The sequence below is a fragment of the Corylus avellana genome, chromosome 3 (genome assembly GCF_965113065.1).
Source record: "Corylus avellana chromosome 3, dhCorAvel1.hap1.2, whole genome shotgun sequence".
In the NCBI taxonomy this organism is placed as follows: Eukaryota; Viridiplantae; Streptophyta; class Magnoliopsida; order Fagales; family Betulaceae; genus Corylus; species Corylus avellana.
In genome coordinates, this window is record NC_142492.1 from 1,786,512 (window position 1) to 1,814,504 (window position 27,993).

Consider the following 27,993-nt stretch of genomic DNA (forward strand, 5'->3'; position numbering starts at 1 on the left):
TCATGAGAGAGTGCCCCCTGGGGGAATCTAAAACACTAGACAGGATCCAAGAACACCATATATATATATACTTGTGCAAAGAGCAGTCTTTGCTGCCTGATACAAATATGGGCCGTAGAATTTCCCCTCTTATTGCATCCCTGCAGCTTTTATTCTGCCTTGCTTTTCATTTCACCAATGCTACCATCACTGGTAATACTATCCAAGCAGGGCAATCACTAAACACCTTGGAGACCATTGAATCTGCCAACGGAAAGTACAAACTTGGTTTCTTTGGTCAAGAAAACTCGGCAATGTTTCACGTGGGAATACGGTTCACTTATGTTGGGTTTTGAATTGCCAAATTCAGTGACAAAATACATTCATCTGCAATCCCGTCAGCAGTGCATACATACGAGGTGTTGTGTCAAGAGAAGACCTAGAAGATGTGGTTAAGCTTAACCAATCATAATAGAAGACCTATATGATATGGTTAAGTTTAATCAAATCGGAATTCTTTAATTAGAGTTAAAATAGGATTTGATTAAATTTCGTATCCTGCACATGTATTAGTATTTGGACCATAACTTTCGGCTCATGAATCGGATTGAGGTGAAACCAGCGACATTGGAAAGCTAACACAAAAGTATACAAATCTTTGTGAAATAAGATTTTCAAAATTCGAAAGTTAGCTATGCCAAAATCGTCTCGCAAGATAAGAAAGAAAATTTGGATGAATCCTATTCTAACTAGAACTAGTTTTTCTTCCCATTTCAACTAGTACTAGGTTTTCTTGTAGTTTATATATAGAGAGCTGTTATGCACGAAATTGTAAGGAATTCCACATAAGAATTCCATGTGCTAAGAGAGCGTTTAAGATATTGAGTGTTAGGGTTAGTCTCTCTTAGAGTTAAAGGTTGTGTCTTCATCACAGATCATATACAACTGAAGTCTACCGGAGTTCCGGTAAAGGAGATCAAGTAGAAGGATTGTGCCAGATGTTCTGGAAAGGGCTACTGCGGTAGAAGTCAAGTGGGTCGCTTGTCTTATACAAGATCGTGTCAATTGCAAAGGTTTTGTAAGTGTGAACGTCTTGTAATCCTTTATTCTTTTACTGAGTTAGTTGATTTCCTGGGTTTGGCTGCCCCGGAGAGGTTTTACAATTAAAGAGTTCTCTAATTGGTTTCCTCTTCGTAACCAAAATATATGTGTTGTTTATTGTTTATTGTTTCATATATTTTTGGTTGTTTATTAATTGTTAGGTCAGATCTATTTCCACATAAATTGTGTGAAACACCTATACATTCAAAATAGGTGTCGTTTGGAGTCGTAATATAGAATTTTCAACTTATGTTTCTGACCGCAACGTACTTTGGGTTGCAAACCGGGAGCAGCCATTCCCAAATTCCGCTGCCGTTCTTACCCTCAACCCTGATGGGAATCTTGTAATATCTGATGGCAGTTTGTTGTACGTTGTGGCAAACACTTCAGGTGGCAACGATACCTCTGCCACGCTATCAGATACTGGTAATCTTGTACTGAAAAACAGGGCAGAGGTTTTGTGGCAAAGCTTTGACCATCCGACCGATACTCTTTTGCCTGGAATGAAGGTTGAAGATGATAAGACAGGATGGTCATTAACATCATGGAAAAATAATGAAAACCCTGCTCCTGGTATTTTCTCTCTGCATTTGGGTTCTCGAAAAGAACTCATCATAATGGAGGGGTCTAAACCATGCTGGAGTAGTCCACTCATTGGTGGACTAGCTGATAAATTCGTGATTGATGGGGAGAACATTTCCTACACTATTAGTAATAATTATCCTTCTGAATTTAGAAGAGTGTCGTTGAGTGTAAAGGGGGAGCTTCGACTGCAGACATGGTCGTCAGACAATTTACAATCTTCAGCAGATTTGTCCGGATCATTAAAGTGTGGGGCTTATGCTTTCTGCGGTGAATTCACCATATGCAATGAGACAGCGGATCAAAAATGTGAATGTTTGCCAGGATTCAAAGATTGTGCTACTCAAGGATGTAAGAGAAAAACAATTTTGCCATGCAGAGAAGTTCAGAAACATGGGTTTCGTCCAATGTCTATGGTGTTGTTTGCCGACAAGGTTTTTCCCTACTTAAGATAAGATTTTGATTAAACAAAATGGAGCAAGTCATACAAAGGATTTATCTAGATGGTTCTCCATCCATCTAGAAAGTTCTTTACAAAGATTATTCTAGATGGTTCTCCATCCATCTAGAAGGTTCTCTTCAAAGATTTATCTAGATGGTTCTCCATCCATCTAGAAGGTTCTCTTCAAGATGTTTCTAGATGATTCTCTATTCATCTAGAAGGTTCTTAATTTGTCTTCATCATCTAGATGGTTCTACCTTGGAGGCTAAGTTCATTCATCTAGAAGATTCTAACTTGGGGGCTAAGATCATCATCTAGATGGTTCTAACTTTGGCTATAAATAGCCAAGGGGTCTTATGCCTCAAACATGCTTGAAGGATGCTTGAGGAAGATCAAGAACAACACACACAAGAAGAGAAGTCAAGAGAGCCTCAGTTATACTCCAGAGAGAGAGTTAAGAAAAAAGTGTTTTAATACACCACTGAGAGTGTATATTAGTTTCAACAGAGGTTGTTTCTCTCTGTATTGTTTTACTCCTGTATTAACTCAAGTTTTGCATAACTTGAGTAAACACCACTGTAACAAGTTGTTTATAGTGGATTGATTGGAGTTACTTCCGTGAATGTAGGCCCACTGCCGAACCACGTAAATACTGTGTGTTGATCTCTTGCATTTATCATTCCATTATTATCCTGTGGAGATTGCACAACCATTGAGTCAAGGGTGTGGCCATCCCTAACAAGTGGTATCAGAGCCAGGTTGACGGTGATACGATACTATTCACTGACGTCTTTCATTTGAAGATTGTTGTGCAATTTCAATGGAAGGTACAAGCAGCAGAATGATAAGCCTAAATGGTAGCAATTGGCTACTTTGGAAAGGCAAGATGTTGGACATACTTTACTATAAAGATATGTATGCTCCAATTGAAGGTGACACAGCCAAGCCAAAGGAGACTTCAGATGCAGAGTGGAAGAAATTAAATTTACAAGTAGTTGGTCTCATTCGGCAATGGGTGGATGACAAAGTCTACCATCATATTTCCGATGAAACCAATGCTTGTGAATTATGGAAGAAGCTGACAACAAGATATGAGCGAAAGACAGCCGTAAACAAAGCCTTCTTGATTCGACAACTTGTTAACTTGAAGTTTAAGGAGGGTGCTTCAGTTTCCGACCATCTGAATGATTTTCAGAGTATCGTAAATCAACTGAACACTATGAAGATGACTCTTGATGAGGAGCTACAAGCTTTGATGCTCTTGAGCTCTCTACCAGATAGCTGGGAAACCTTGGTGGTGTCCTTGAGTAACTCAACTCCCGATGGCAAGATGACCATGGAGCAACTTACAAGCAGCATGTTTAATGAAGAAACCAGAAGACAGGCTGCTGGGACAAACAGTACACAAGCTCTTGTCACAGAGAACAGGGGCAGAAGCAAAAACAGAGGTTTCAAGAGTCGTGATAAATCCAAAGGAAGGTCAAAGTCAAGAGGGAGGTCCATTGAAAGAAGAAAATGTTATCATTGCGGCAAGGAGGGTCATATGAAGAGAAATTGCTATGCTTGGAAGCGAGAACAAAACCAAGCTGACTTCAGCCAAAGGAAAGATGATGAAAAGAATACAACTGCCACTTGCTCAGGGCAAGATGTGGTAGTTTTATCTTATGGCCCTGGGGATTGTTTGCATGTTGCGGGTAATGATGAGGAGTGGGTTGTAGACACCGCTGCCTCTTACCATGCTACTCCTAACAAGGAGATCTTCACATCATACAAAGCAGGAGACTTTGGTATGGTGAGAATGGGTAACACTAGCAACTCGAAGATAGTTGGGGTTGGTAACATCCGTGTTCAAACCAATGTCGGGTGTACATTGATTTTGAAGGATGTTCGACATATTCCTGACCTGCGTCTCAATCTCATATCTGGGAATATCCTTGATAAAGAAGGGTATGAAAGTTACTTTGGCAAAGGAGTTTGGAAGCTCACCAAGGGATCTTTGGTGGTGGCTAAAGGCAAGTCTTGTTGTTCATTATACAAGACACATATGAAGGTGTGTCGTGATGAGCTGTTCGCTGTGGAAGATAGTTCATCTCCAAATTTATGGCACAAAAGGCTGGGTCACATGAGTGAGAAAGGGTTGCAGATTTTGGCAAAGAAGTCGTTCATTCCCATTGACAAAGGTAAAGCTCTTAATCCATGTGAACATTGTTTATTCGGGAAGCAACATAGAGTTTCTTTTGCAACATCTTCACAAAAGAAATCTACTATTTTGGAGAGGGTCTACTCAGATGTTTGTGGACCTATCGAAGTTCCAACCTTGGGTGGCAATAGATATTTTGTCACATTCATTGATGATGCATCAAGGAAAGTGTGGGTCTATCTATTAAAGACAAAAGATCAAGTCTTTGATATCTTTCAACAATTCCATGCCATGGTTGAAAGAGAGACTGGAAAGCAATTGAAGTGTCTCCGTACTGACAACGGAGGAGAATATACTATGAAGAAATTCAGAAGCTTTTGCTTAGAGCATGGAATAAGGCATGAAAGGACTGTGTCAGGCACCCCACAACACAATGGTATTGCGGAGAGGATGAACCGCACCATTGTAGAAAGAGTTAGATGCATGCTCAAAATGGCTAGATTAGACAAGTCATTTTGGGGAGAGGCCACTCTGACGGCCTGCTATTTAATCAATCGTTCACCTTCAGTTCCTTTGGGTTTCGACATACCGGAGAGAGTATGGAGTGGAAGAGATGTCTCATATTCTCATCTGAAGGTATTTAGGTGCAAGGCTTTTGCACATGTTCCAAAGGAGAACAGGTTGAAGCTTGATGACAAGGCACTTCCCTGTATTTTTCTGGGTTATGGAAATGAAGAATTTGGATTCAGGCAATGGGATCCGATCAAGAGGAAGATTGTCAGAAGTCGAGATGTGGTCTTCTATGAAGACCAATTCTATGGTGATGTAGATAAACCTGAGAAGTCTAAAGCTGCGATTGAAGATATAGTTGATTTATCTTCCAGTCCTTCTCAGCATACTCCACACGAGGAAGTTCTGCATGATGCTACACCAGAATTGACTCCCAGTGATAAGCCGAAATTGCTTGATAATGATGAGGATACTGAGCAGGGGGAGCATCCTCATGATCAGGAAGATTCAAGATCTCAGGTTAGAAGATCTACGAGAGAGCATAGACCGTCATCCAAATATCCTACTTCAGAATATATTTTGCTTACTGAAGAGGGGGAGCCAGAGAGTTTCCAAGAAGTACAATCCCATAAGGATAAAATCTGCTGGGTAAAAGCCATGCAAGAAGAGATAAATTCCCTGCAGAAAAATGATACCAATGAGTTGGTAGAACTTCCTAAAGGCAGAAAAGCATTGAAGAACAAGTGGGTGTTCAAGCTGAAGAGGGATACCAGTGGAAAGCTAGCAAAGCACAAAGCACGGCTCGTAGATAAAAGCTTTGCACAGAAGAGAGCAATGGAGGTCATTTCTTACTCCTTAGTTGTTGGGAGTCTTATGTATGCCATGGTGTGCACACGACCAGACATTGCACATGCTGTAGGTACTATCAGCAGATTTCTCCCAAATCTGGGCAAAGACTATTGGGAAGCTGTGAAATGGATCTTAAGATATCTGAAGGGTACTTCCAATTTATGCTCAAGGATGAAGCATATTGATGTGAGGTATCATTGGCTATGTGAGGAGATAGACAAGAACCAAATGAAACTTGAAAAGATCCATACAGAAAAGAATCCCTCTGATATGTTGACTAAGGTGGTTCTGACTGGGAAGCATGAGCTATGTTCCCAGTTAGCCGGTTTAAACTTCCTGTGAGTGAAGTTAGTCGTGGCTTGCTCCTCTAAGTAGGGAGGGGGAGATTTGTTGGTTGCCGACAAGGTTTTTCCCTACTTAAGATAAGATTTTGATTAAACAAAATGGAGCAAGTCATACAAAAGATTTATCTAGATGGTTCTCCATCCATCTAGAAAGTTCTTTACAAAGATTATTCTAGATGGTTCTCCATCCATCTAGAAGGTTCTCTTCAAAGATTTATCTAGATGGTTCTCCATCCATCTAGAAGGTTCTCTTCAAGATGTATCTAGATGATTCTCTATTCATCTAGAAGGTTCTCAATTTGTCTTCATCATCTAGATGGTTCTACCTTGGAGGCTAAGTTCATTCATCTAGAAGATTCTAACTTGGGGGCTAAGATCATCATCTAGATGGTTCTAACTTTGGCTATAAATAGCCAAGGGGTCTTATGCCTCAAACATGCTTGAAGGATGCTTGAGGAAGATCAAGAACAACACACACAAGAAGAGAAGTCAAGAGAGCCTCAGTTATACTCCAGAGAGAGAGTTAAGAAAAGAGTGTTTTAATACACCACTGAGAGTGTATATTAGTTTCAACAGAGGTTGTTTCTCTCTGTATTGTTTTACTCCTGTATTAACTCAAGTTTTGCATAACTTGAGTAAACACCACTGTAACAAGTTGTTTATAGTTGATTGATTGGAGTTACTTCCGTGGATGTAGGCCCACTGCCGAACCAGGTAAATACTGTGTGTTGATCTCTTGCATTTATCATTCCATTATTATCCTGTGGAGATTGCACAACCATTGAGTCAAGGGTGTGGCCATCCCTAACATATGGTTTATTTGCCCAGTAATCCCCAGCAGTTGCACGTTGGCATGCTTCAGAGTGCGAATCAGCTTGCTTGAAAAACTGCGAGTGTACTGGTTATGCTTATGATCAAGAGCATGGCTGCCAAGTATGGGAAGGTCCTCTGCTAAATCTGAAACAATTCCCAGAAGATAATACATATAAACAAGACTTCTATTTGAAACTTGCTCGTTTGGACTTGGCTGTTGAAGGTATTTCTGTTATGGTGTCTTCTTCCTTTAATTAATAAGTTTTGTGACTGAAATTTTTGTTGAAGAGATATATCCAGGCATTGCCAATTTGTATATCAATTCGTGATGCAAAGATCAATGTCTATATTATTTATTTCTCTGGTTTCCTTTTGCAGACACAAACTCGACCAAATTGAAGGATAACCGATTAAAGAAAATTGTCATTCCGATTGCAGTGGTTGTTGGATTGGGCCTTATTGTTTATTATGTGAGGAGGAGAAAGCTCAGGAGCAAGGGTGAGTAAAGAATTTTTCACAAGGGAAATGCTATATGTTCTTCTAGTGTTCTCTTGATGTCCTTTCAACTGTGATGTGGCTTTTAAAATTTTTGTTGAATTTGAAATTATCATTATTGGCTTTTAATATATTGGTGATTTTAAAAGCCACATCACACTTGAGAGGACACCAGGAGTACACTAGAAGAACACCTAGCATTTCCCTTTCCACAACGTTGTTTTAGCAATGCTACATATATATCCTTAAATATGTATTGTTCTAAAATACAGGAGAGGATTTGTTACGGTTAGATTTGGGCACAACCCAAAAGGCTAATAATTCAGAGGGTGGAGTTGGTAGAAAAAGACAAGTCCAAATGCCATTATTTAGTTTCGCAAGTGTTTCTGCTGCAACAGACAGTTTCTCAGCTACAAATAAGCTCGGAGAGGGTGGTTTTGGACCTGTTTACAAGGTATGCTTCAATGTCCCTAAACACAATGCTTTGGATATGGAATATAAGTAAAAAGTTGACACTTTACCAGCTAAACCTTGCCCTGTTAACAAGCACAAATAGGCACATGCTACTTTTGTTGCTGTGAAGCCACTCACTATACCAACTCATATAAACTTTTATTGTGTGTGAGATTTGGAAGATAAAATTTTGCTTCGTGTGCGTTATTATATGTAATTGGATATGTAATATATGTTTGTCCATCATTTAATAGTTAATGTTGAGTATACATGTATGAGTTGAAAAGATTGAGACCCACCTTGGAAAGATATCACAAGTTTGAGTGATTGATATAGCATAGTTATGTTCAAATTCATAGGTTTAAGTTTTTGAGTTGAGTGGTGTCCCAACAAGCTAAATTATAATCTCACTTAAAGACTCCTAAGGTGTCAATGCATTAATTTTTCTATACTTAAATTCGGAATGTCAGTCTCAAGTATTGGCTTAAGGATCAGAGATTCCACAACAACAAAATGTTTTGCATCTAATTCTTGTTGCTCGAAAAAGAGTTGCTTGTTTTAGGGATAAAAAGGGTTAGTCTTTATCATTGGTAATAGATTTCTTACTATGTAGCTTACAATTTTATTATTTTATGTATTTTTCACAATAAAAAATAATTTCAGGGAATATTACTGGAAGGGGGCGAAGTAGCTGTAAAAAGGCTTTCAAAAAGATCTGGGCAAAGTTGGGAGGAGCTAAAAAATGAAGCGATGCTCATAGCCAAGCTCCAACACAAGAATCTTGTTAGACTTTTGGGCTGCTGCATTGAAGGAGATGAAAAGATACTAGTTTATGAGTATATGCCCAATAGAAGCTTGGATTTCTTACTTTTTGGTTTGTAATATCTCACATTTATATTTATATAGAATTCTTCTGTTATGTTTGATTTTTATAATCATTTGCATGTGACTTACTAATTGTCAATTTACTCATATGTAAAGCAGATCCAGAGAAGCGCAAGATATTAGATTGGAGGACTCGTGTTGGAATCATTGAAGGAATTGCTCAAGGACTTCTTTATCTTCATAAGTATTCTAGGTTAAGGATTATTCATAGGGACTTGAAGCCTAGTAATATCTTGTTGGACATTGATATGAATCCCAAAATATCAGATTTTGGAATGGCAAGAATATTTGGAGGAAATGAGTCACAAGCAAATACAAATAGGATTGTTGGCACTTAGTAAGTAATACAAAGGGAGCTTCTAAATTATAAACACCAATATGATACTATACATGTGAGTAGACATTCACTTAAAACATGGAATTACTAATATTTTTAACTTGATGATGGTACACAGCGGTTACATGTCCCCTGAATATGCTTTGGAAGGCCTCTTTTCAATCAAATCCGATGTCTTTAGTTTTGGCGTCTTATTGCTAGAGATTGTGAGTGGCAAGAAGAATACTGGTTTTTATCAACGTGATTGTCTCCATCTTATCGGACATGTGAGTATCTTATTTGTATCTTTTGTTGTAGAAATTGAAAGCACTTATTTACTTTAATTCATAGTTGGAAGTTGTTGAACAAATGTGCATTCATTGTTAACTAAAACAAAATTAGTCCTATGTTCTTGAAATTTTGTCAGTCTCAAAAGCTTAAGTTAATAGACAATTATGTATTTAAACATTTACCATTATTCTAACATCATCTAATTAATAGACAATTATGTATTTAAACATTTACCATTATTCTAACATCATCTAATTTTCCTTCTCTTTTGGGATTTTAAGGCATGGGAATTATGGACAAGTGATAGGGGATCGGACTTGGTGGATCCACTACTTGATAATATATCCTCTACGCAGATAGTATTGAGATATGTTCACATAGCTCTTCTCTGTGTTCAAGAAAGTGCTGAGGATAGACCAACCATGTCTGACGTTGTCGCCATGCTAAGCAATGAAAGTACAGTTCTACCTTCTCCTAATGAACCTGCCTTCTTGAATGTGAGAAATATGTCGAAAGCAAACCCAATTAATAGAAGCAGGTTAGAAATATGTTCTGTGAGTGGTGCAACACTTTCAATTATAAAAGGCCGATAACATTTTCAAGTCCAGCCATAGCATAAATTGTCAAAAAACATTCAATCTTCTTGCCTATGGTCTATATCATTATTCAATTGTGTATTGAATCTTTGGGACTTTAGCCATATAAATTGGTATTACATTTTCTGATATCTATCATGAATAGTTGTTTATACTTCTTTAATAAACACATTATTGTAAAGATCGATCTGCGTTATACTAAATAATTGATTTTTCATTGATAGCATTTTGAAATATATTTTTTTTCAAATAGCACATTTTGAAACCGCAAACTATACAGACACTATAAGTCACTTTAGTAAAAACACACTACAACCCACAAAGAATTCAAAGAACACTATTTTCTCGGCCAAAAAAAAAAAAATGTGAGAAGATTATGGAGGCAAATGAATCCTGGAACTACATGTTAAAATGAGAACGTACATCAGAAAAATTACAAATCATCTAGAATCCATATGAAAATAGTGATATGACAAAGTTCTTCTCCACTAAAAGCCACATGAAATTCTATGAAACTCACCTTCACACCAAAGATTTCAACAGCTTACACATACAAAACACACATTCCATATAAATATGAAACCAAGAGCTGAACATTTCCCTAAAATTTTCTTTACATGCATAATACATAATACGCAGTTGATAAAAATCCAAATAAAGACCATCTTCCATGTGTAAAAAAAAAAAAAAAAAAGTGTATCATCTATTACAAATGATCTTCTTTCTCTACTGTCTGGACTTTACTGGTGTTAGAAACTCCCAAACGTTATTCTAACCTAAGATGCCAGGTCAGGCAAATTAAGACCATGGGACCATGGCTCCAACTGCAAAATAGAACATGCCACATGCCCATGGTACATCTTCATTGTGTTCATACGTACAAACTCGGACAGAGGGACAGAAAAAACTAAGTTATCAATATACAGAAACATATCAGCTTTCCTAAGCATCACCTTACATACTGGCTTCAGCACCATGTATTTGTAACTGCAATAAATTATTAACATCCCGTTAACCTTTGCTGGCAGCAATAACAAAAGCAAAATTGAAATCAAGGGTCAATTTATGCAAATAGAAAGGGTTAGTCATCGCTTAAAACAAAAGGTTTTAGTGAGAATGAATTACTCTATCTAGGAGAAGATGGTAATCAAACAAAGAGAAAAGAATCAAGAGGAAACTACACTTATCCCTCTTAGACTACCACTCAATTTGCAATGTTCTCCCAAAACTTCAAAAAAGTTGCAATGTACCCTACCAATCTACAAATCTCCATTTAAAATGAAGTTGAAACTTTTTAAATAGCCTCATCAGCCCAAATACCTAATTGCATTGCACTTGCTCTAAGTAACTTATACCAAACAGAGTAGGATTTTAAAACCATTCATTTGCATTCATACAGCCCACTTGGAAGAAGAAAAAAAATCTGCAAAAATTGCCTGTTTGAGGGCAGAGAAAGTAATGGAAAATTATAGGAGCTGACAAATAGCTGTAAAATGTAAATTGCATTTTCTATCTTTTATTTCCATTGACCTCTGGGAAGGATAATGGACTAGAGGAAGTTTATTAAGCAAAAATTAGTTGATGGAGATGGGCTTGATAGCAAGCATACTACATAATGAATGTTACCAAGTATCTAGCAACTTCTGACATGAGTGTTTAATAAAAATTATAAACTCTTCCAACTAAGCGATGGATAGAAGTCAGATGCCATAAATTTTTATTTATTTTTTGATAGGTGGATGCCATAAATATTAGGTGGAACAACTAAGAAAGTTGCAGAATCTTGACCTTGAAAGCTTATATTATATCTCTTAAACAAATAAATAACTACATTTCATCCATTGATACTTGATACACAGAGCTAGTCTCAAAGTTAAGGAGATCAACAAAAAAAAATAATATCATCAAGGATAAGAAAAATCAGGCAGGCTGTCAAGTTAAGTGATTGGAGAGCATTATTACATTTTAAATTTTAAATATACTAACCAGTCAACACGATCAGCATAGTGGTCTCCTGAATATATGATGGCGCACCAAAACTTCTGGTATACCCAACGCAGAAATGCTTTCACAACCAAAGAGCTCTTGAAGCTTTGCATCACATAGTATTGCCATGGGATTTACAGGATCCTAGAGATATATTGAAACCAGAATTAAATAAATAAATCAGTCCAATTTGGTGGCCAACATTTTATGTCTATAATTTTATCCAGCAAGAATAAGTGGCACAATTTTTTCCAATGGACTCTAGCTCAAATGGCATTTCCTTCACCCATAAGAATAGAATGGAATGTGAAGTTGTGTTCAAGACCAACTGAGTCCGTGTTTACCAATCAAAAAACAGAAAAAAAAAAAAAAAAAAAAAGTGCATTAAAAAAAGAAAAGTTCTGTAATTACAAAACCTGTTGCCAGCACAATTTTAGGGAATTCAAACTCCATTAGAAGCCTTAACTATTACTAGACAATTGTTTTGACGGTGAATATAATACATGCCCTCCTGGTAAGATGCTCTACCAATATGCTTAACTAAGTTTAGAAATATCCTAAACTTTTTATAAATCTGCTATTAAGATGACTATCTAGAAACACGTCAAACAAGTAAGAGTTGTGAGTCTTAACCTTACAGCTATCTTTTGTTCTTTAGAAACCAAACAGAAAAATCACCACAGAATAATTTACAAAATTTGACATTACAGAAACCACCAGTGCTACTACCCAATATAAATAACTTTCCAACTTATGCCAGACTTAACTGAAGACACCATACTAAAAAGGTCGAGTAATGCTATAAGGTGGACTAGAGCCCTCCTTAAGTCATCTCATTAAGTCCTACCAAATGTGATGTAACTTTTAAAATTACCAATAAATCGAAATTCAATAATGATCATCTCAAATTCAACAGTGATTTTAAAAGTCATCTCACATTTGGGAGGACTCTAGTCTTCCTTCTAGCATTACTCAGAAAGGTCACTTCACGATATTTTATATAAATATTTACTAAGCTGAACTGTAAATAAACAAACTGGTGTCGGACAAAGGGATCTGATACTAAAATTGGTGAAGGACAACAGTGTAGAAAATCTTCGCTACTAATATGGCTAATTTAATGGTGGCTAAAGAGAGTTTATGCAACAGAACTTAGGATTTGGGGTAATAATAAAGCGAAGGAGCCAAAGTCAGGGGGATGTTCCGAGGCTGTGAACAGTTCCTTGAAGAGCCATTTTCGGTCGGTTAACCGAAATTGTCGGTTAAATTGGTTAATTCACTGAGTACATTTCGATAAGGATTTATTTCGAAAGTTTTGAATAAACATATATTTCGATTAATCGGTTAACCGTTAGCTTTTTTTAATTGGGCCAAAAATTGATTGTTTTGAGGGGGCCCAAAACAATTTTTGGGCTAAAATAGCTAATTGAACCAAAGAAATTTTAAATGGGCCCATTAATTAACACAATAAGAGTCCACCATACATATGTTCCACACTTCTACTAATAAATCGGTCCTAGAATATTTATTATCGATTAATTATCGGTTACTTATCGGTTAAATCGCTTAACCGACAAAAAAATATTTATACCGATTAACCGAACCAAACCAACGTCGGTATAAAAATTCTTAACCAATTACCAACCGACCTCTGGCGGTAGGCGATTAATGTCAGTTCGGTCGCAGTCGGTAGGCGGTAAACGGTTAATCTACCCACCCCTACAGCTTAGCACAAAGCATTTTAGGATATAAAAAAAATGGGTTATTTTCAGATCTGGTTAGGGTGTTTAAAGCTTAGATAATCGAAACATAGAAGAAAACAAGAAAAAAAAAATAGACTAAGAAGCTAGGAATCACTTCCAGGATTCCTTAGGCATCACACCTAGGGTTTGATTTGAATTGCATCACACAACCCACAAAGTACATAATTGCTGGAAAATTCTCTAAAGCAAGTTCTGTCCATTGAATTGAAAGCATCATGTAAATATTTATCCAAAACTAAACCTACCTCCAGATTGTTGAGCTTTATATATTCCCAGATCCGTCTTAAAACCTCTGACTGGAGCATCTCCCTTCCAACAACACCAAAGAAGTTTGCAAGTGCTTCAGATATTATTACAGAAGGACCAGATTCACTACTTTTCATTGCAGGCTCCACCTCTACCTTCGGTTTCTTAGGACTTGACTGTTCTGAAAGCACCAAACCATGAAGTCCTTAATCTAAGTACTAAATATGAACATAAACACACTCACAGATAGACACATCCATACACACACACATACTAGTAGGTTCTAGAGCAATGATATGTTTAGCCAGCAACTTGTTCATCTTGAACATGTCTGTACAGTCTGTCTCAAATACCAAACGCAGCTCGTCATTGCAGATGATTTTCCTTTTGTTACTTGGATCTTGGAGATTGTGTTTTCTTATGTAAGCCCACAGCTGCTTCACAATCTGAAAGCAACAATATGAAAATTCAAGAACCTCTTCGGGTTGACACAATGATTTTTTTAGTTTTTTTCTTATGAATAATAATTTATTAGAAGGAGAAGCAAAGTTGACACACAATGATAAATAAAGCAGTAAGATCTATGAGTCTCAACCTCAGTCCTTGGCAATGCTGGCTGGCCAACAATAGCCTGAAGTTCAGGTGAAACACCACAAAGTTTGTTCAGACCCCCAGGCCCACCTTTTCTCTTAGTAGCTTTAGGTTGAGCACTGCAATAAAATGACATTAGTCCAAACATAATAAAGCTACAGATATTCAGAACAAAATAGGCATGATATTAAGATGATATAGATACTATAATACAAAAGTGAATGAGGTTGCTGGATTTGGCATGTTGATTAATAATTTGTTGAGGGTGTATTAGATAGACACCTGTGAGGACAATGCCTAAAGGAGGCCCCTGGTTTAGACTGCAAAAGGCACAGAAACTACAGCTGATGGGCTGCAGGCTTAGTGTTGAGCATACCTAGATGAAGGGGCCTAGAGCAAGGATAGCCAAGGTGTAAAACATTTTGGACAGCTTTCTAGAGGTAAGAAGTTTTTTTTTTATAACAAATGACCTGCGTAACCTACTTATAGGCTTTGGATAGGAGAAACTGTCAAGTTGCTACCACTAGTGTTTTGGCTGTGGCTGCATCTACCGTCCACCAACATCCCGCTGACTTAAGCAAGTGTTACACCGTTTCAACTGTAGATCCCTGTAGCTTTTTTTCGATAAAAGTCTCATATTGAGTGTCACGCACCTCAAGCCCTCATCCTTGGCCACCAAACAATTTGTCTGCCGACCACCCAGCTTACAGTGGTTATACCACATCAACAGCAATGCGCTTAACCTTTTCGCATCTCCTTAAGCCCATCAACCCCCATTCTCAAGCTTAGTCACTTTTTGGGAAGAGGGGGGACTCTGATGAACCAAGGAGCTCAAATGGTCACCGAGTTCCACACAGCTGTGGGGTGCAAACTACCCTACACCCAATACCGGTTGCCAAACAAGATTTAAGCCATGTGACATTACCAAGGCAATGTCTAACTGTCTAAGACTCCAGTGCTTTTACAAAGGTCACATATGAAACTCAAGGAACTTGCCGAGTAGCCCAGTGAACTCATTGCACTAACATAACTAAGCATAGACCATACCAACATGATTGACAAGAAATTAAATACAAAATATACCTTACGCATCGCACAAAAATTTTTATTTACTTTGCAAACTTTATTCAAGTTTCGAGTTTTAATTTCCTTCCCTTTTTTTCCTGTTAGGTAACACAAAATAACCCATAACACAGAAAAATATGAAAGTGCAACATTTCCTTCATTTGTTCATCTATCAGACAAATCATTAGTGAAGCTAAAATATAATACTATCGAATTCTCGTTTTCTTTATTCTCTTCACCAATTTTCTCGGCAGCCAAACAGAAAACTAGAACAAAAAGTAATTACTAAAAATTATTTTCATTGGCACTACCGCGTTTTACTAGCCGAGTTCACTATATTTCCAAACTTGAAATCTCCATAAAATACAGTTCTCGAAGTTTCATCTTCCTTTCTTTTTCCTCGGTTTTCTCGGTAACCAAACAGAAAGCTACAAAAGCGACAAAAGAAATAAAAATTACCAAACAGAAACAAAGAAACGAACCTAACCGTCGGCGCCTCAGCAACGGCGGCGGCGGGTTCGGGCTTAACCGGCTGTTGTGGAACGGGCTGAGCCGAGAAGCTCTGGAAAGCGGAGGACACTGGGGAGGGATCGGGGTGGAAATTAGGGTTTTGGTGGAGGGCAAAATAGTCTCTTGGTAGTGGTTGTGGCGGTGTTGGTATATAGGATCGGAAGAGGAGTTGGATCTGGACTCGGATGAAATCGACCTTGTGGGAGAGGTCGAGCCCAAGCTTGGACTCCAGCTCCTGAACGACACCGTTTAGAGTGGTGAACGCTCTGGGGTTAGGGTTAGCGTTGTGATCAGGATTGTCGTCGTTGAAGAGCGACTCTATGGCTCGGGATAGCTCTTCGTCTGTAACCATCGTTGCTCGCACTCCCAAAATACAAAAATATTAACGGAAATTAACGGCCACCCTCTCTCTGTCTCTCTCTCAATTTTTCTCTCTCTCTGTCTCTCTCTCAATTTCTCTCTCTGTCTCTGTCTCTCTCTCTCTCTCTCAATTTTTCTCTCTGTCTCTCTCTGCTTCTCTTTCTCTCTCTCTTTGTGACTGACCAAAATGACAATCCAGTCCTTGGAGAAGGATTTTGAGGTTGGTAAGGGATTTAGATGTGGGACCAAGGTTTTCGCATGGGCTCCACTTGTGTGCACCGTTCAGATTGAGATTCTTTAAGGGAAGAAGAAAAATAGTTGATAATAAATATACGAATTTCATATATTAGTGTATATGAAATTATTTTATTGGATCATTTGATATATTCTACCATGTTTCAGATCTCAACTACTATATATTAAAATAATAATTAATAAAATAAATTAGAAAAAAAATTATCCATAGATGCTTGTTGTATAACTTTCTATCAAATAAGGTTTAAACTTCATCAATTTACTCCTTATATATGATTTGAATCATGATCAAATAATTCATTTCATCTACCTTCTATTAAAATTTTAATGGTATTATTACATCATATCCAATCAAAATATGACATGTGTCTCTTTAAAAAAATTGAAAAAATAAAATATTAGTATTAAAAAATTATATATTTTCTAGGAGATTGTTAGGATTGATTTAGGTGGCCAAATAAGGGGTGGAACTCTTCATTTCCATGGTCAAGACTCAAAAGTGGCCTAACCTTCATGTTTTTAAATTTTCGCATCTACCTCTAGCTCCTCGTCAGCAAGTTAGCTTTGTTTGTCTCGTGATTGAGTATGACATGACAATACCGCTATAAATTCTCTAGAACCTTAAACAGTAAATTGATAAAAATTAAACCTTATAGAACGATTTGAAAAAGAAAAAAAAAAAAATCATACCTTAGGGAAGCATTTTTCCCAACAAAAAATAAAAATGATACACAATAAAATACCGTACCCTAAGATCTTTAATCTAATTTGGATCGTGCTTGGTCCGGTTTCTGTTGGAATTGAATTCGTTGAAATTGTGACGTATATAAATTCCAACAAGTCCAGTTGTAATTGAAATGTACCCATATTGAATGTTACAAAGTTTCTAGTCACATCCAAAATGAGCCATGCTTGTGGTCAGAGGTATATTTATTTCTTAGCTCTTATTATTTATTATTCATGCACTCTTGGGGGCTGCTTGGTAGTTGAGCTTGACCCTTGAGCACACTGAATGCAGCAATGAATTTCGCACGTAAGTAGTTTTATATTTATAAAATTCGCACGTAAGAAATTATTGAGCCATTTTGCTTTCCTCGATCTCTTCATCCTGTATGATCAATAAGATATGGACATGTTGGAATTTAGAAGCATGGTAACGAAAATTAATCAATATGTTAATATAATGATCTCATAATTAGGCAGTGTATAAATGGTTGATTATGCATATTATATCATGGTCATGAGATAAAAATGTAATATTACTATGTTGGTTTATGGTTTAAGGTAAAAAGTAAAAACTATTAATATTTCATGTGTTTTATTTATTTATTTATTTTTTTTGTTTTTTGGCCCGTTATCCAAAATATGGGATGTCGTGCAGGCACATGCATGGAAATTTTGGGAAGTAGACGAATGGGGATGATTGGGCGGCGGGTGAGAAGGAATGTGAGAACGACTAAACAATAACATGTGAGATCTAATTAAAATTAGAGTTTATTAATCAATATATAATCATGTCAATGACAATTTTTGGTGATACATTTCTATCGTGCACATATAAAAACAACCAATCTTTGCGTCCAATATTGCTAAAACTATTGATCTCAAAATCATCAGATTTAGTCATGTGATTTTGGTCATGGTGCACAACCTGATCTATGAGATTTTATTATTATTATTATTATTTAAAGAGTTTTGAACTAAAAAATATGGACGGTTAGTGTGAGAGAGTTATTGACTCCTGATGAGACTCATATGTCTAACAATTCAAGCATGAGGCGAACTGCCTGTGAGAGTCTGAGACATACGTACTCAGACAAGTAAGTTTATATAAACTCTTTTATATTTATTGCTTGAATTGTTAACAATTTAAATAACAAAGTTGACCTTAAACGTAGATTTAGCACCCTGTCCTAATTTGAAAACTTGAGGTATAATATGTAGTGTGGTCCACTTTGATGTGATTTGGTTAAATACGTGACTATAATAGACATGGTCCACCATCTTGATTCTACCTACAACAAAATTTAAGCTGGGAATAAAATCCCCATCAAAATATTATATGAGAGATAACAAGTGTGGCAATCACAACCAAAAGCCTTTCTTAGTATTCTTACTATGTAAGGTTAGTTGGTAAAGTTTCTAAAAGACATAGTAAAATTTTATCAAAATTGTCAAAAAAAAAAAAAAAATTAATAAACATATTTAGTATAATGATATAAAATACTATGAATATATCGGGGGCCGCTAAAGCTCAATAAAGCTTGTTACTTCTTTGACGATACCCATTCACCTTCAAGATGAATCGAACTCCTTACCAATGTGAATCTCCTTGGGAAGATTGTAGATCGATGGAACCCTGACCTATGGATGCTCCTCGAGAGGTGGGCTAACCGACGGAGCCCAACTGACTATCGGACCGTTGACCATTAGTTACTTGCCCAACATATTTATGGTAATTAGGAGACTATAGAAGGAAATGTATCCCTCATTAATGGCTTTGCCTATTTCAACTTAACCCTATAAATGAAATGCAGACTCTAAAAGGAAATGATCGGCTTGGCATATCCCAAAGGAAAGTCGTTTATGAGAATCTATTACCTTTCATGTCGAACCCCTCAACCTCTAATACTTGCCTTACCTACAACATTAATCCTCTAAGAAGATGGCAAACCCTAGTATGGGGTATGCATTTTTTTTCCTCTCATTCCCTTACTCTCATAAATCATCATTCTGACTTGGGCATTGGAATGTCATCCGCTGACTAATTGTATATGTTAAAATATCTTAACGTATTAAGATGCTTTCATCTCATTGTTTTAAAAGATTGGATAACAAAAATTCTCTTGTATGGGCTCAAGCAGGAACATAGTAAGATTTTTTTTTTTTTTTTTTTGTTAATTTATTTATTTATTATTATTATTCAAATCAGGAGAAGGGAAAAGATGAATTACGACTTAAAACAATAAAAATAAAGGGTGAGCAAACCTAACAAAAGCTCCTAAACAATTAAAAAAAGTTCAATCAAACTTAAAACTATTAGAAATTGGTCAGAATAATGAAGCGACCCATTGAAATAGGCTGAAGCAGCACCCACTAGAACAAAAAAATTTCTTTCATGTATATATATAGAGAAATGTTTGGCTTTAATCTCTTACTCATCTCTTATTCATATTTAAGCAAGAGATGGACAAATCTGATAGAGATAAGATTAGTATTAGATAAGTTTAAGGTTAATAGTTGAATTGGAATGAAGGGAACTGATGGGCTGTTTGTTGGGTTGGGAAAATTTAAGTTGGAATTCACAATGCCTTTCTTCCATCTTATCAAAGAACGCCATTTTTATTTTTTTATTTTTTTTATTTTTTAATTTTTTTTATGGTATAAGGCCATTGTGAACTCTAGTGAGGGTTGAGGTGTGGGATTTTTAGGTTTGTGCAAAATTGGATTGGAACGACTTTAATACTAATGGATACTCACCACTAATAAACAAAAATATTGAACTCATTTCAGGCAAAAAAATCACAATAGCTCACTTCGAGTACGAGAGACTATTATACTCTACTCAAGGCGGGAAAATTTAACAAATATTGTATTTTTTTTTTCAGTAACAGGAATATAATATCTAAATAGAGTACAATAGCATTATAAATCATAAATTAATAAGAACTCTAATTAATCATAATTAAAATTCTAATGAATTCAACTACTAATCTTTAAACCTATCTAATATTAATCTTATCTCTATCAAAATTCAAAATCCACTATTGATTATGTTGGTGAATTTATAAAAAAAATATGAACAAGAGATGAATTTATAACACTATTATGGATGGATAATACATGAGCTGAACCCGAGAAAGATAAGGGAAGGATGTGGGGCCTTTTGTGACGTGGAAATTGTTAATGTTTTGTTTTGAGTAGACAAAAAAATAAAAATAAAAATTTTAACAAGGACTAGGTATCTTAACTGCCAAGGTAAAAGAGAGTCACACTGTCGCACGCTCCGCGTAGGAACAAAATCACTTGCAGAAGAGACCAAAGAGGTGCGCACGAACACAACTAGTTGTACCACAAAAGGAGCGAGTCCATTCATTTTACCATACACTCGCGAGTACGGGAACCCCAAGCCGAATGGTCCTTCCTTCACAGAGACAGTCCTCTCTCGGCTGTCCTCCTCTGTTCTTAGCGGGTCCGAAAGTCCAAACCGTTTCCTCTCTCTCTCTCTCTCTCTCACTTTGCTCTCACACGAAGAAATACTCGATCCCTCTCTTTCTCTCTCCCGCCTCTCTGCGTGTGTGTGTCTCTCTCTCTCCTTGTGGTGTGCATTGTGTGTTTTACGATTGAAGCAACTAAGGAACGCTCAAAAACTTTGAAGGACACATCCGGTTTCAAGGTTTTTCAGAGGTGGGGGCTTCTGGGTTTTCTTTGGTTATATGTTTTCTATTCTGGGTGTTGATGCATTTGTCTTGTTATTCATGAAAAGCTACTGTAACGAAGCTCGGGCACTTTTCGCGTGTCTTGTATCATTGGAATTGTCTTTGATTTTACTACTGGTGTTGACCCGTGGGCTGTGGTGTTTGCTTTGATTGTACGTTTTCTTTATTCGGTTCTGGTTCAGTTATCATAATACTATTCATTGAAAAGTAGTAGAATAAGACGCGCACACGCATAAGATGTCTCATGCCATTGGGTTTTTTCTGTAAGACGTTTACAGGTAATGGAATGGAATTCTGGGTTTGGTTTTGTTTTCACTTTTTCCTTTTATTCGGTTTGGTTCGTTTAATTACTTTATTCTTCTTAGAAACCGCTGTTCCAAAACATGCATAATATGTTGCCTGATTCATAGGCAATTAGATATCTGCCAAGCAGGAAGAATTGAATGAACTTGCGTTTTTTTTTTAATTTCAATAGATATGCATTTCTTGGCACTTTTTCATTTATATTATATTTAGCAGGGTTTGATTCATTGTTCATACAATCTAAAAGCTAATTAACAAGTATTGTTTTGCCTTAGTCTTGCTACTGTGTTTTTTTTTTTTTTTTTTTTTTTTTTATTTTTAAATCTCCCTTATTTTGAGCTTATTTTTTGGATACTATCTGTCTTGACACAGTTGACAGGAGCTGAATGCCTCCATCGCGCTAGTGCATGGTTTGTTTACGGTTATAACTTGTTTTATGCAAAAATGGATTCACTTTTGTGCTTCAGAGTTTGATATTGGATTGAATTTCTGATAAAGATTATTGTTGGGATTTTATCAATTTTATGTGATTCGGAAAGAATTTTAAAGGTTAGTTAACATCTTCGTCTTGGCAATTTGCAGAGATGTCGAGTTTTGTGGGTGTTTTGGTTTCCGATCAATGGCTTCAAAGCCAGTTCACACAGGTCGAGCTTCTCAGCCTCAAAAACAAAGTAAGTTTTTTTTTTTTTTTTTTTTTTGAACTTTTAATGAATATAAATTTGAGAAATGTATTGAGATGGTTCTTCTGACCATAGTCAAGCGTTTGACTTATTTTTTGGTGGGTTTGTAGTTTATTGCAGTGAAGAAACAGAATGGTATAGTTACAGTTGGAGATTTGCCGCCTTTGATGGTGAAGCTAAAGCCATTTAAGGAGTTCACTGAGGAGGAGATTAGGGGAATTTTGGGCGAATCGGGTTCTGTTTTGAGTGAAGAGACTGATTTTGAAGCATTCCTTAGGGTAAGTGTCATGTGTCTCCTGATTTCTCTCTGATTTCTCTCTCTCCCTCCCTTTGGTAGTTGATAAATGAATTATTGTAGCATTAGCATCGAAAGAGTATTTAAATTAGAAGTCCTAGGATTGCTTTTAATTTTTCTGGGTTGTTACATTGAAAATAAATTGAATTCCAGTGGGAATTTATTGGTTTTATGGTTACTTATGTAATAAAGTTAGAAGGATGGGAGACAACATATTAATTAGTTGCATTGTATGGGCAGGCATATTTGAATTTGCAAGGTCGAGCTACACTAAAATTGGGTAGTTCAAAAAACTCTTCGTCATTCCTTAAGGCTGCCATAACTACTCTCCTTCACACAATCAGTCAATCAGAGAAAGCATCATACGTTGCTCACATAAACAGCTATCTTGGGGATGATCCATTTCTACAGCAATATCTTCCATTAGATCCAGCTACAAATGATCTATTTGATCTTGCAAAAGACGGGGTCCTTCTATGGTATTTAAGCACAGTTTGCTTGATTATGCATTTTTTTTTTTATATGTAAATTCAAGCTGATACAATGTGCTGGTGGTGATTCATCTCATGGCATAATGCAGTAAGCTTATCAATGTTGCTGTGCCTGGCACAATAGATGAGCGGGCTATCAACACCAAAAGGGTACTCAACCCGTGGGAGAGGAATGAGAACCATACTCTTTGCCTCAACTCTGCAAAGGCCATTGGCTGCACAGTAGTGAACATTGGCACACAAGACTTGGTTGAAGGAAGAGTGAGTTTAGCTTATTCAGTTTCCCACTTTAGCTTAACTGATATAGTATGGTAGTTTGAAAGTCTCTAATTCTGGTTGTCGTGTTTTTTTTTGCAGCCTCATTTGGTATTAGGTTTGATATCCCAAATTATAAAGGTGAGCTTTTGGACTTTACTTTAGATTCTGATTGTGAATAAGGTTTAATAGCCTTGAAGCCCTTTACCGGACACTGAAACTTGGTTACAACATGACCATATAGACATTGTACTTCTGGTTATGGAGATTATTTAGTCATCTCTTTCTCCTTCTTTCTGGCATGAACTTACTGTGGCAACTTCAGATACAACTGTTGGCAGACCTCAACCTTAAGAAGACACCTCAGCTTGTGGAACTGGTGGATGACAGCAATGTATGAAATCTATAATTCTCATGCTCTCAATCTTCAAAAAAATGAAGTCTTTCAATTGCTACATTTTTGTTGTTTATGTTAGGAATAACACTCAGATTATGCATTGCTTTATTTGACAGGATGTTGAAGAGCTTTTGAGTTTACCCCCTGACAAGGTTTTATTGAAATGGATGAATTTCCATCTTCAGAGAGCAGGTTATAAGAAACCTGTTACAAATTTTTCTTCTGATTTGAAGGTATTGGCCAATGTTTCTGTATATCTATTAGCGCTCTAATGATTTCATTATGAATAGGTCAGTAGTAAGTGGGATATTTAGATTGCAGTATCCTACCATATGTTCTGATTTATTGCCCGAATTTGAAAAATCCTTATTATGGAAGCATATATGAATTTGGAATAGCATGGTCTATTTATGGAACAGGAAAAGTACGATGGGGTAAATAACCAGGAACATTGCTGAAAGAAAGTGGAATTTTGAGCTCCTTTAAAGGAATAGTTCCTTATATAGATATCCTATTTACTCCATAATCATCCCCACTTCTCCCCTTCTTTTAAAGTCAGGACATGCTTTCTCCCACAAGCAATTATAACAGGATTTTTGCTTTATTACAAAATTAAGTCAAATTTTCTTATCAACTGATTTTGTTTTTATAACTTTTAACTCAATGTGCCTTTTATGTTTTTGCTGATACGCGTGTAGGATGGAGAGGCTTATGCTTACCTGTTAAATGTTCTGGCTCCAGAACACTGCAGTCCATCCACATTGGATACCAAGGATCCCAATGAAAGAGCGAAACTGGTACTTGATCATGCAGAGAGAATGAAATGCAAAAGATACTTGGCTCCAAATGACATTGTTGAGGGCTCATCAAATTTAAATCTTGGATTTGTGGCACAAATTTTTCATCAAAGGTGGAAATTAAATTCAATCTCTCTTTTTATATTGAAGTGTATAGAACATTTGTCGGATTTCCTTTTTTTTTTTTTTTTTTTTTTTTTTTTTCTTTCTTAAAGTTGAATGGTAACTCTTTGGAACAGTCTTTTTAATTTTATAAGTTGGACGGAATTATACTTAAGTAGAAGTTATTTGAATAAACTATGTTCATATGTTGTATGCTGTATACAATATGTCGTCAAAGTAAGATGTGATGAGTGCCTCCCAGAAATTTATTTTTTTTGTCTCTTTTGCCTTTTGCTTCTTTTTTATTTTTTTTCCGTCTTTCTTTTCAACATGTATTGGATGAAGATTTCTTTTTTTCTTTACTTTTTTTATTTTATTTTTTAATGTATTTTTCTGGTAATTTAGATCCCCTACTTTGTGGTTCATTATGTTGATTAGGAGTGTACTACCTTTACAGGAATGGCCTCTCAACAGACAGCAAAAAGATTTCCTATGCTGAGATGATGACAGATGATGTACAAACTTCTAGAGATGAAAGATGCTTTCGGCTGTGGATCAACAGTCTTGGACTTGCTACTTATGTCAATAATGTGTTTGAGGATGTCAGAAATGGGTGAGTTTTCCTATTTTAATTTTTAGAGAAGAGCAACCAGAGTGGCCTCAATTTTGGGAGGTCTTTTTATGAGCGAATGCTTTTCATCTCATGTACTAAAGAACTACAAGCCACGTGCCAAATTCTCATCTTGGATATTCTGAAAACTTTCTAGAAGAGATGAATATGTATATTCTATCCTTTAAATTTATTCTTGAAAATATTTTCATCTCTCTCTTTGGGGAGCTCTTTATCTCTGTTTCATACTTCGAATATCTTCCACAGCGGATTACAAGTTTCCTGTGATATGGCTTCATGTGCATATTCTTTGTACAGATGGTTACTTCTAGAAGTTCTTGACAAGGTTTCTCCTGGATCAGTTAACTGGAAGCAGGCATCAAAGCCTCCGATTAAGATGCCATTTAGAAAAGTAGAGAACTGCAATCAAGTTATAAAGATTGGGAAGCAGATGAAATTTTCACTAGTGAATTTAGCTGGAAATGATATTGTACAAGGAAATAAAAAGCTCATACTTGGTAAATCCTCTCTCTCAAGTTGCATTTGGTTAGTAGAATTGAAGACTCTTCTATACAGTATTAAAAAATTTATAAGCCATCAAGGGGTCATAAATGACATTGGGGCAAGGCTTATGACACCTGTGTTGTTAATTTAACTATAAATTATATGTCTAAGCTTGCATTGATTGCCAAAGCACCTTTAGAAGCAAAATAATGTAATTTAAGTATCTTGATTATACTCCTACACTTATGCATTCCCTTACTTCTTTTAGCATATTAATATTTTTGTACTAGAGCCCAAGCCGGTGTTGATTGGACACGTGTGTCAATTCAGATACTGTCTAACATACCAATTTCTTGTAGAATATTGCATGTATGATAGCATCAGACATGAATTTTTCAATGCAGATTCCATATTAGTTATCTAGTTATTTCACAACTCTGTATTGAGTTCAAATCTTTTCCTTCTTTTCCTAAACAAGCTTGATAAAATAATTTTGGTCATGCCATTTGCTGGTATATATTATAGAACAAATTTGGTTGTTTATTTTTTGTTGAGTCTGTGTCATTAAGTATGTTGTTTCAATGGTCAAGTTTGTTTGTATCTGTTTCAGCCTTCCTGTGGCAGTTGATGAGGTTTAATATGCTTCAACTTTTGAAGAACTTAAGATCTCATTCCCAAGGAAAGGAGTTGACAGATGCTGATATAATAAATTGGGCAAACAACAAAGTTAAAAGCACAGGCAGAGCTTCTCAAATACGGAGTTTTAAGGTTAGGTAGAAATTTTTTCTTCATATATATATATATATGAACATACATATATTTTACATTTTTAAATGGAGACTGATTAATGGTTTTGTGTAATATGGAAATTATCGTCAGGATAAGAGTTTGTCAAATGGAATATTCTTCCTTGAGCTTCTTAGTGCGGTGGAGCCTAGGGTTGTCAATTGGAACCTTGTTACCAAGGGAGAAAGTGGTATGATTCCTGCAACTCTCTATTTTGGATTAGGCAAGAACAGGACTACCGCCCAATATTTTAATCTTTTATGGAGGGAGAATAAATGAACTGTAGTGATTCAGTTTGATCAATTTTCATATGCTTCTAAATTACTTCTTCACTCTAGACATTACCAAAATTGAGGAAAGTACTATGGAAGAAGTGGGCTGACTTCTTTTTTTTTACTGTGTTGAAATGATAGATGAAGAAAAGAGGTTGAATGCCACATATAGCATCAGTGTTGCACGAAAACTTGGTTGTTCCATTTTCTTGTTGCCTGAGGACATCATGGAGGTAAGATTGAAGCTGGGGGCCTCTTTAAGTTCTTGATTTGTGCACTTCATTGCACATACTATGACTTTGAGTTGACACTTTCGTTCTCTCTTTGTGGCTTTGAAAAGCTACCAAAATTCATGGGAATGGTAATGTGGACCATTTGCCAGGAAATAACCGGTCAATAGCAGAGTAATATTACTCTTCATATCCATTTTGTACCCCTTAACGTGGTGTGTTTTAAGTCTCCGACATAAAAAGTCACTTAAAACACGTCACATTAGTTGGTGCAAAAGAGTAGCATTACTCGCAATAGAAATATTTCTTAGAAGTACTAGCAGTTGCCTCTTGTTGGCAACTATCATTCATATCATCGAATTCTAGTCTCCCTGTATGAAGTATGAACTTATAGAAATCTTAAAACTGACTCACATTTTCAAGGAACCAATGATGGACATCTATTGTATGTTATGGCAGGTGAACCAGAAGATGCTTCTCATCCTTACGGCTAGTATCATGTACTGGAGCCTGCAAAAAGCAGCTGAAGAGGCTGATTCTTATCCATCCCCTGCTGATGGGTCTTCTTGTTCGACTATCACCGATGCATCCCCGGCTCCATCAATTAGCGGCGAGGATGAAATCTCCTCCCTTTGTGGTGAAGTTTCAAACTTTAGTATCGATGATGCTGCCTCTGACACTACTGTCTCCTCACTGGTTGAGAACGACATGGTTTCTGTGGGAGAATAAACTATGAATTGCTATAGTGCTTACCTCCATAGGATTAGTTTTAGGCAGAAATGAAAACAAAAAAGAAAAAAGAAAAGGTGAATATTGGTAGATTTTCAGCACCGCTTAGTGCTCTAGGAAAAGCAAATGTGCTTGTAAACCAACGGGTGGAAGAAGAGGAAAGAGCGAAAAACTTTGTAGAAACAGTTTACTGTTTGAAATAGAAAGAGATGTTTCTCGCAGAAAGAAGAGAAGGAGAAGAGGTGTTGGCTTTACTTTTGTGGTGCTGTGTGCTTTTTGACTTTTGTGGTGGTGTTTTAGAGAATGGCGCGACCGTGAAATGTCGGAAAAGACTTAAAAAAAAAAAAAAAAAAAAAAAAATTGAGTGAAAGGAAGTTACATTTTTCTCTTTAAAACGTTTCTCTGGCTGCCCAATCGGCACCTTGCTTGCTTTCGACACTTCCTCTCCAACTTGTGCGGCACTCATGCCGTTGCCCCGTCACTGTCTTACGAATAATGATATAAGGAGCCCGTTGGCCGGTCACTGTCTTA

At 36.5% G+C, this 27,993-nt stretch overlaps 3 protein-coding genes across 6 annotated transcripts in view; 2 read left to right on the forward strand and 1 right to left on the reverse strand.

Moving 5' to 3' along the window:
- Positions 1 to 16,496, reverse strand: part of LOC132176431 (uncharacterized) — a 93,898-nt gene extending 77,402 nt beyond the window's left edge. Inside the window, exons 1-6 of one of the 2 annotated variants that reach the window (XM_059588632.2) lie at positions 15,930 to 16,493; positions 14,387 to 14,501; positions 14,066 to 14,237; positions 13,791 to 13,972; positions 11,783 to 11,926; positions 10,348 to 10,783 (exon numbers count right to left, since the gene is read on the reverse strand). In XM_059588632.2, the coding sequence (XP_059444615.2) occupies positions 11,795 to 11,926; positions 13,791 to 13,972; positions 14,066 to 14,237; positions 14,387 to 14,501; positions 15,930 to 16,309 (981 nt within the window). In that variant the 5' untranslated portion in view covers positions 16,310 to 16,493 and the 3' untranslated portion in view covers positions 10,348 to 10,783; positions 11,783 to 11,794. Of the gene's footprint in view, positions 1 to 10,347; positions 10,784 to 11,782; positions 11,927 to 13,790; positions 13,973 to 14,065; positions 14,238 to 14,386; positions 14,502 to 15,929 lie in introns of those variants that run through there. The other variant, XM_088514583.1, reaches the window with a different exon arrangement.
- LOC148586681 (G-type lectin S-receptor-like serine/threonine-protein kinase B120) lies at positions 78 to 9,793 on the forward strand. 3 transcript variants are annotated; one of them, XM_088514598.1, is made up of 9 exons: positions 78 to 313; positions 1,307 to 2,096; positions 6,776 to 6,983; positions 7,139 to 7,258; positions 7,528 to 7,709; positions 8,372 to 8,582; positions 8,693 to 8,930; positions 9,049 to 9,196; positions 9,482 to 9,793. In XM_088514598.1, the coding sequence occupies exons 5-9, from the start codon at positions 7,614 to 7,616 to the stop codon at positions 9,791 to 9,793; spliced, it is 1,005 nt and encodes a 334-aa protein (XP_088370724.1). In that variant the 5' UTR covers positions 78 to 313; positions 1,307 to 2,096; positions 6,776 to 6,983; positions 7,139 to 7,258; positions 7,528 to 7,613. The 3 variants fall into 3 exon arrangements, with proteins under 3 accessions (XP_088370724.1, XP_088370723.1, XP_088370722.1); XM_088514597.1 differs by having other exon boundaries at positions 108 to 317; positions 1,326 to 2,083; positions 6,767 to 6,983; XM_088514596.1 differs by having other exon boundaries at positions 108 to 313; positions 1,307 to 2,080; positions 6,739 to 6,983.
- A 4,260-nt stretch (positions 16,497 to 20,756) lies between the features above and the next one.
- On the forward strand, positions 20,757 to 27,705 carry LOC132175559 (fimbrin-1). The gene is made up of 15 exons (XM_059587533.2): positions 20,757 to 20,979; positions 21,897 to 21,985; positions 22,105 to 22,272; positions 22,530 to 22,768; positions 22,870 to 23,041; positions 23,138 to 23,176; positions 23,361 to 23,429; positions 23,549 to 23,665; positions 24,131 to 24,342; positions 24,789 to 24,944; positions 25,260 to 25,459; positions 26,056 to 26,213; positions 26,325 to 26,421; positions 26,645 to 26,736; positions 27,193 to 27,705. The coding sequence occupies exons 2-15, from the start codon at positions 21,899 to 21,901 to the stop codon at positions 27,460 to 27,462; spliced, it is 2,076 nt and encodes a 691-aa protein (XP_059443516.2). The 5' UTR covers positions 20,757 to 20,979; positions 21,897 to 21,898; the 3' UTR covers positions 27,463 to 27,705.
- Positions 27,706 to 27,993: the final 288 nt, after the last annotated feature.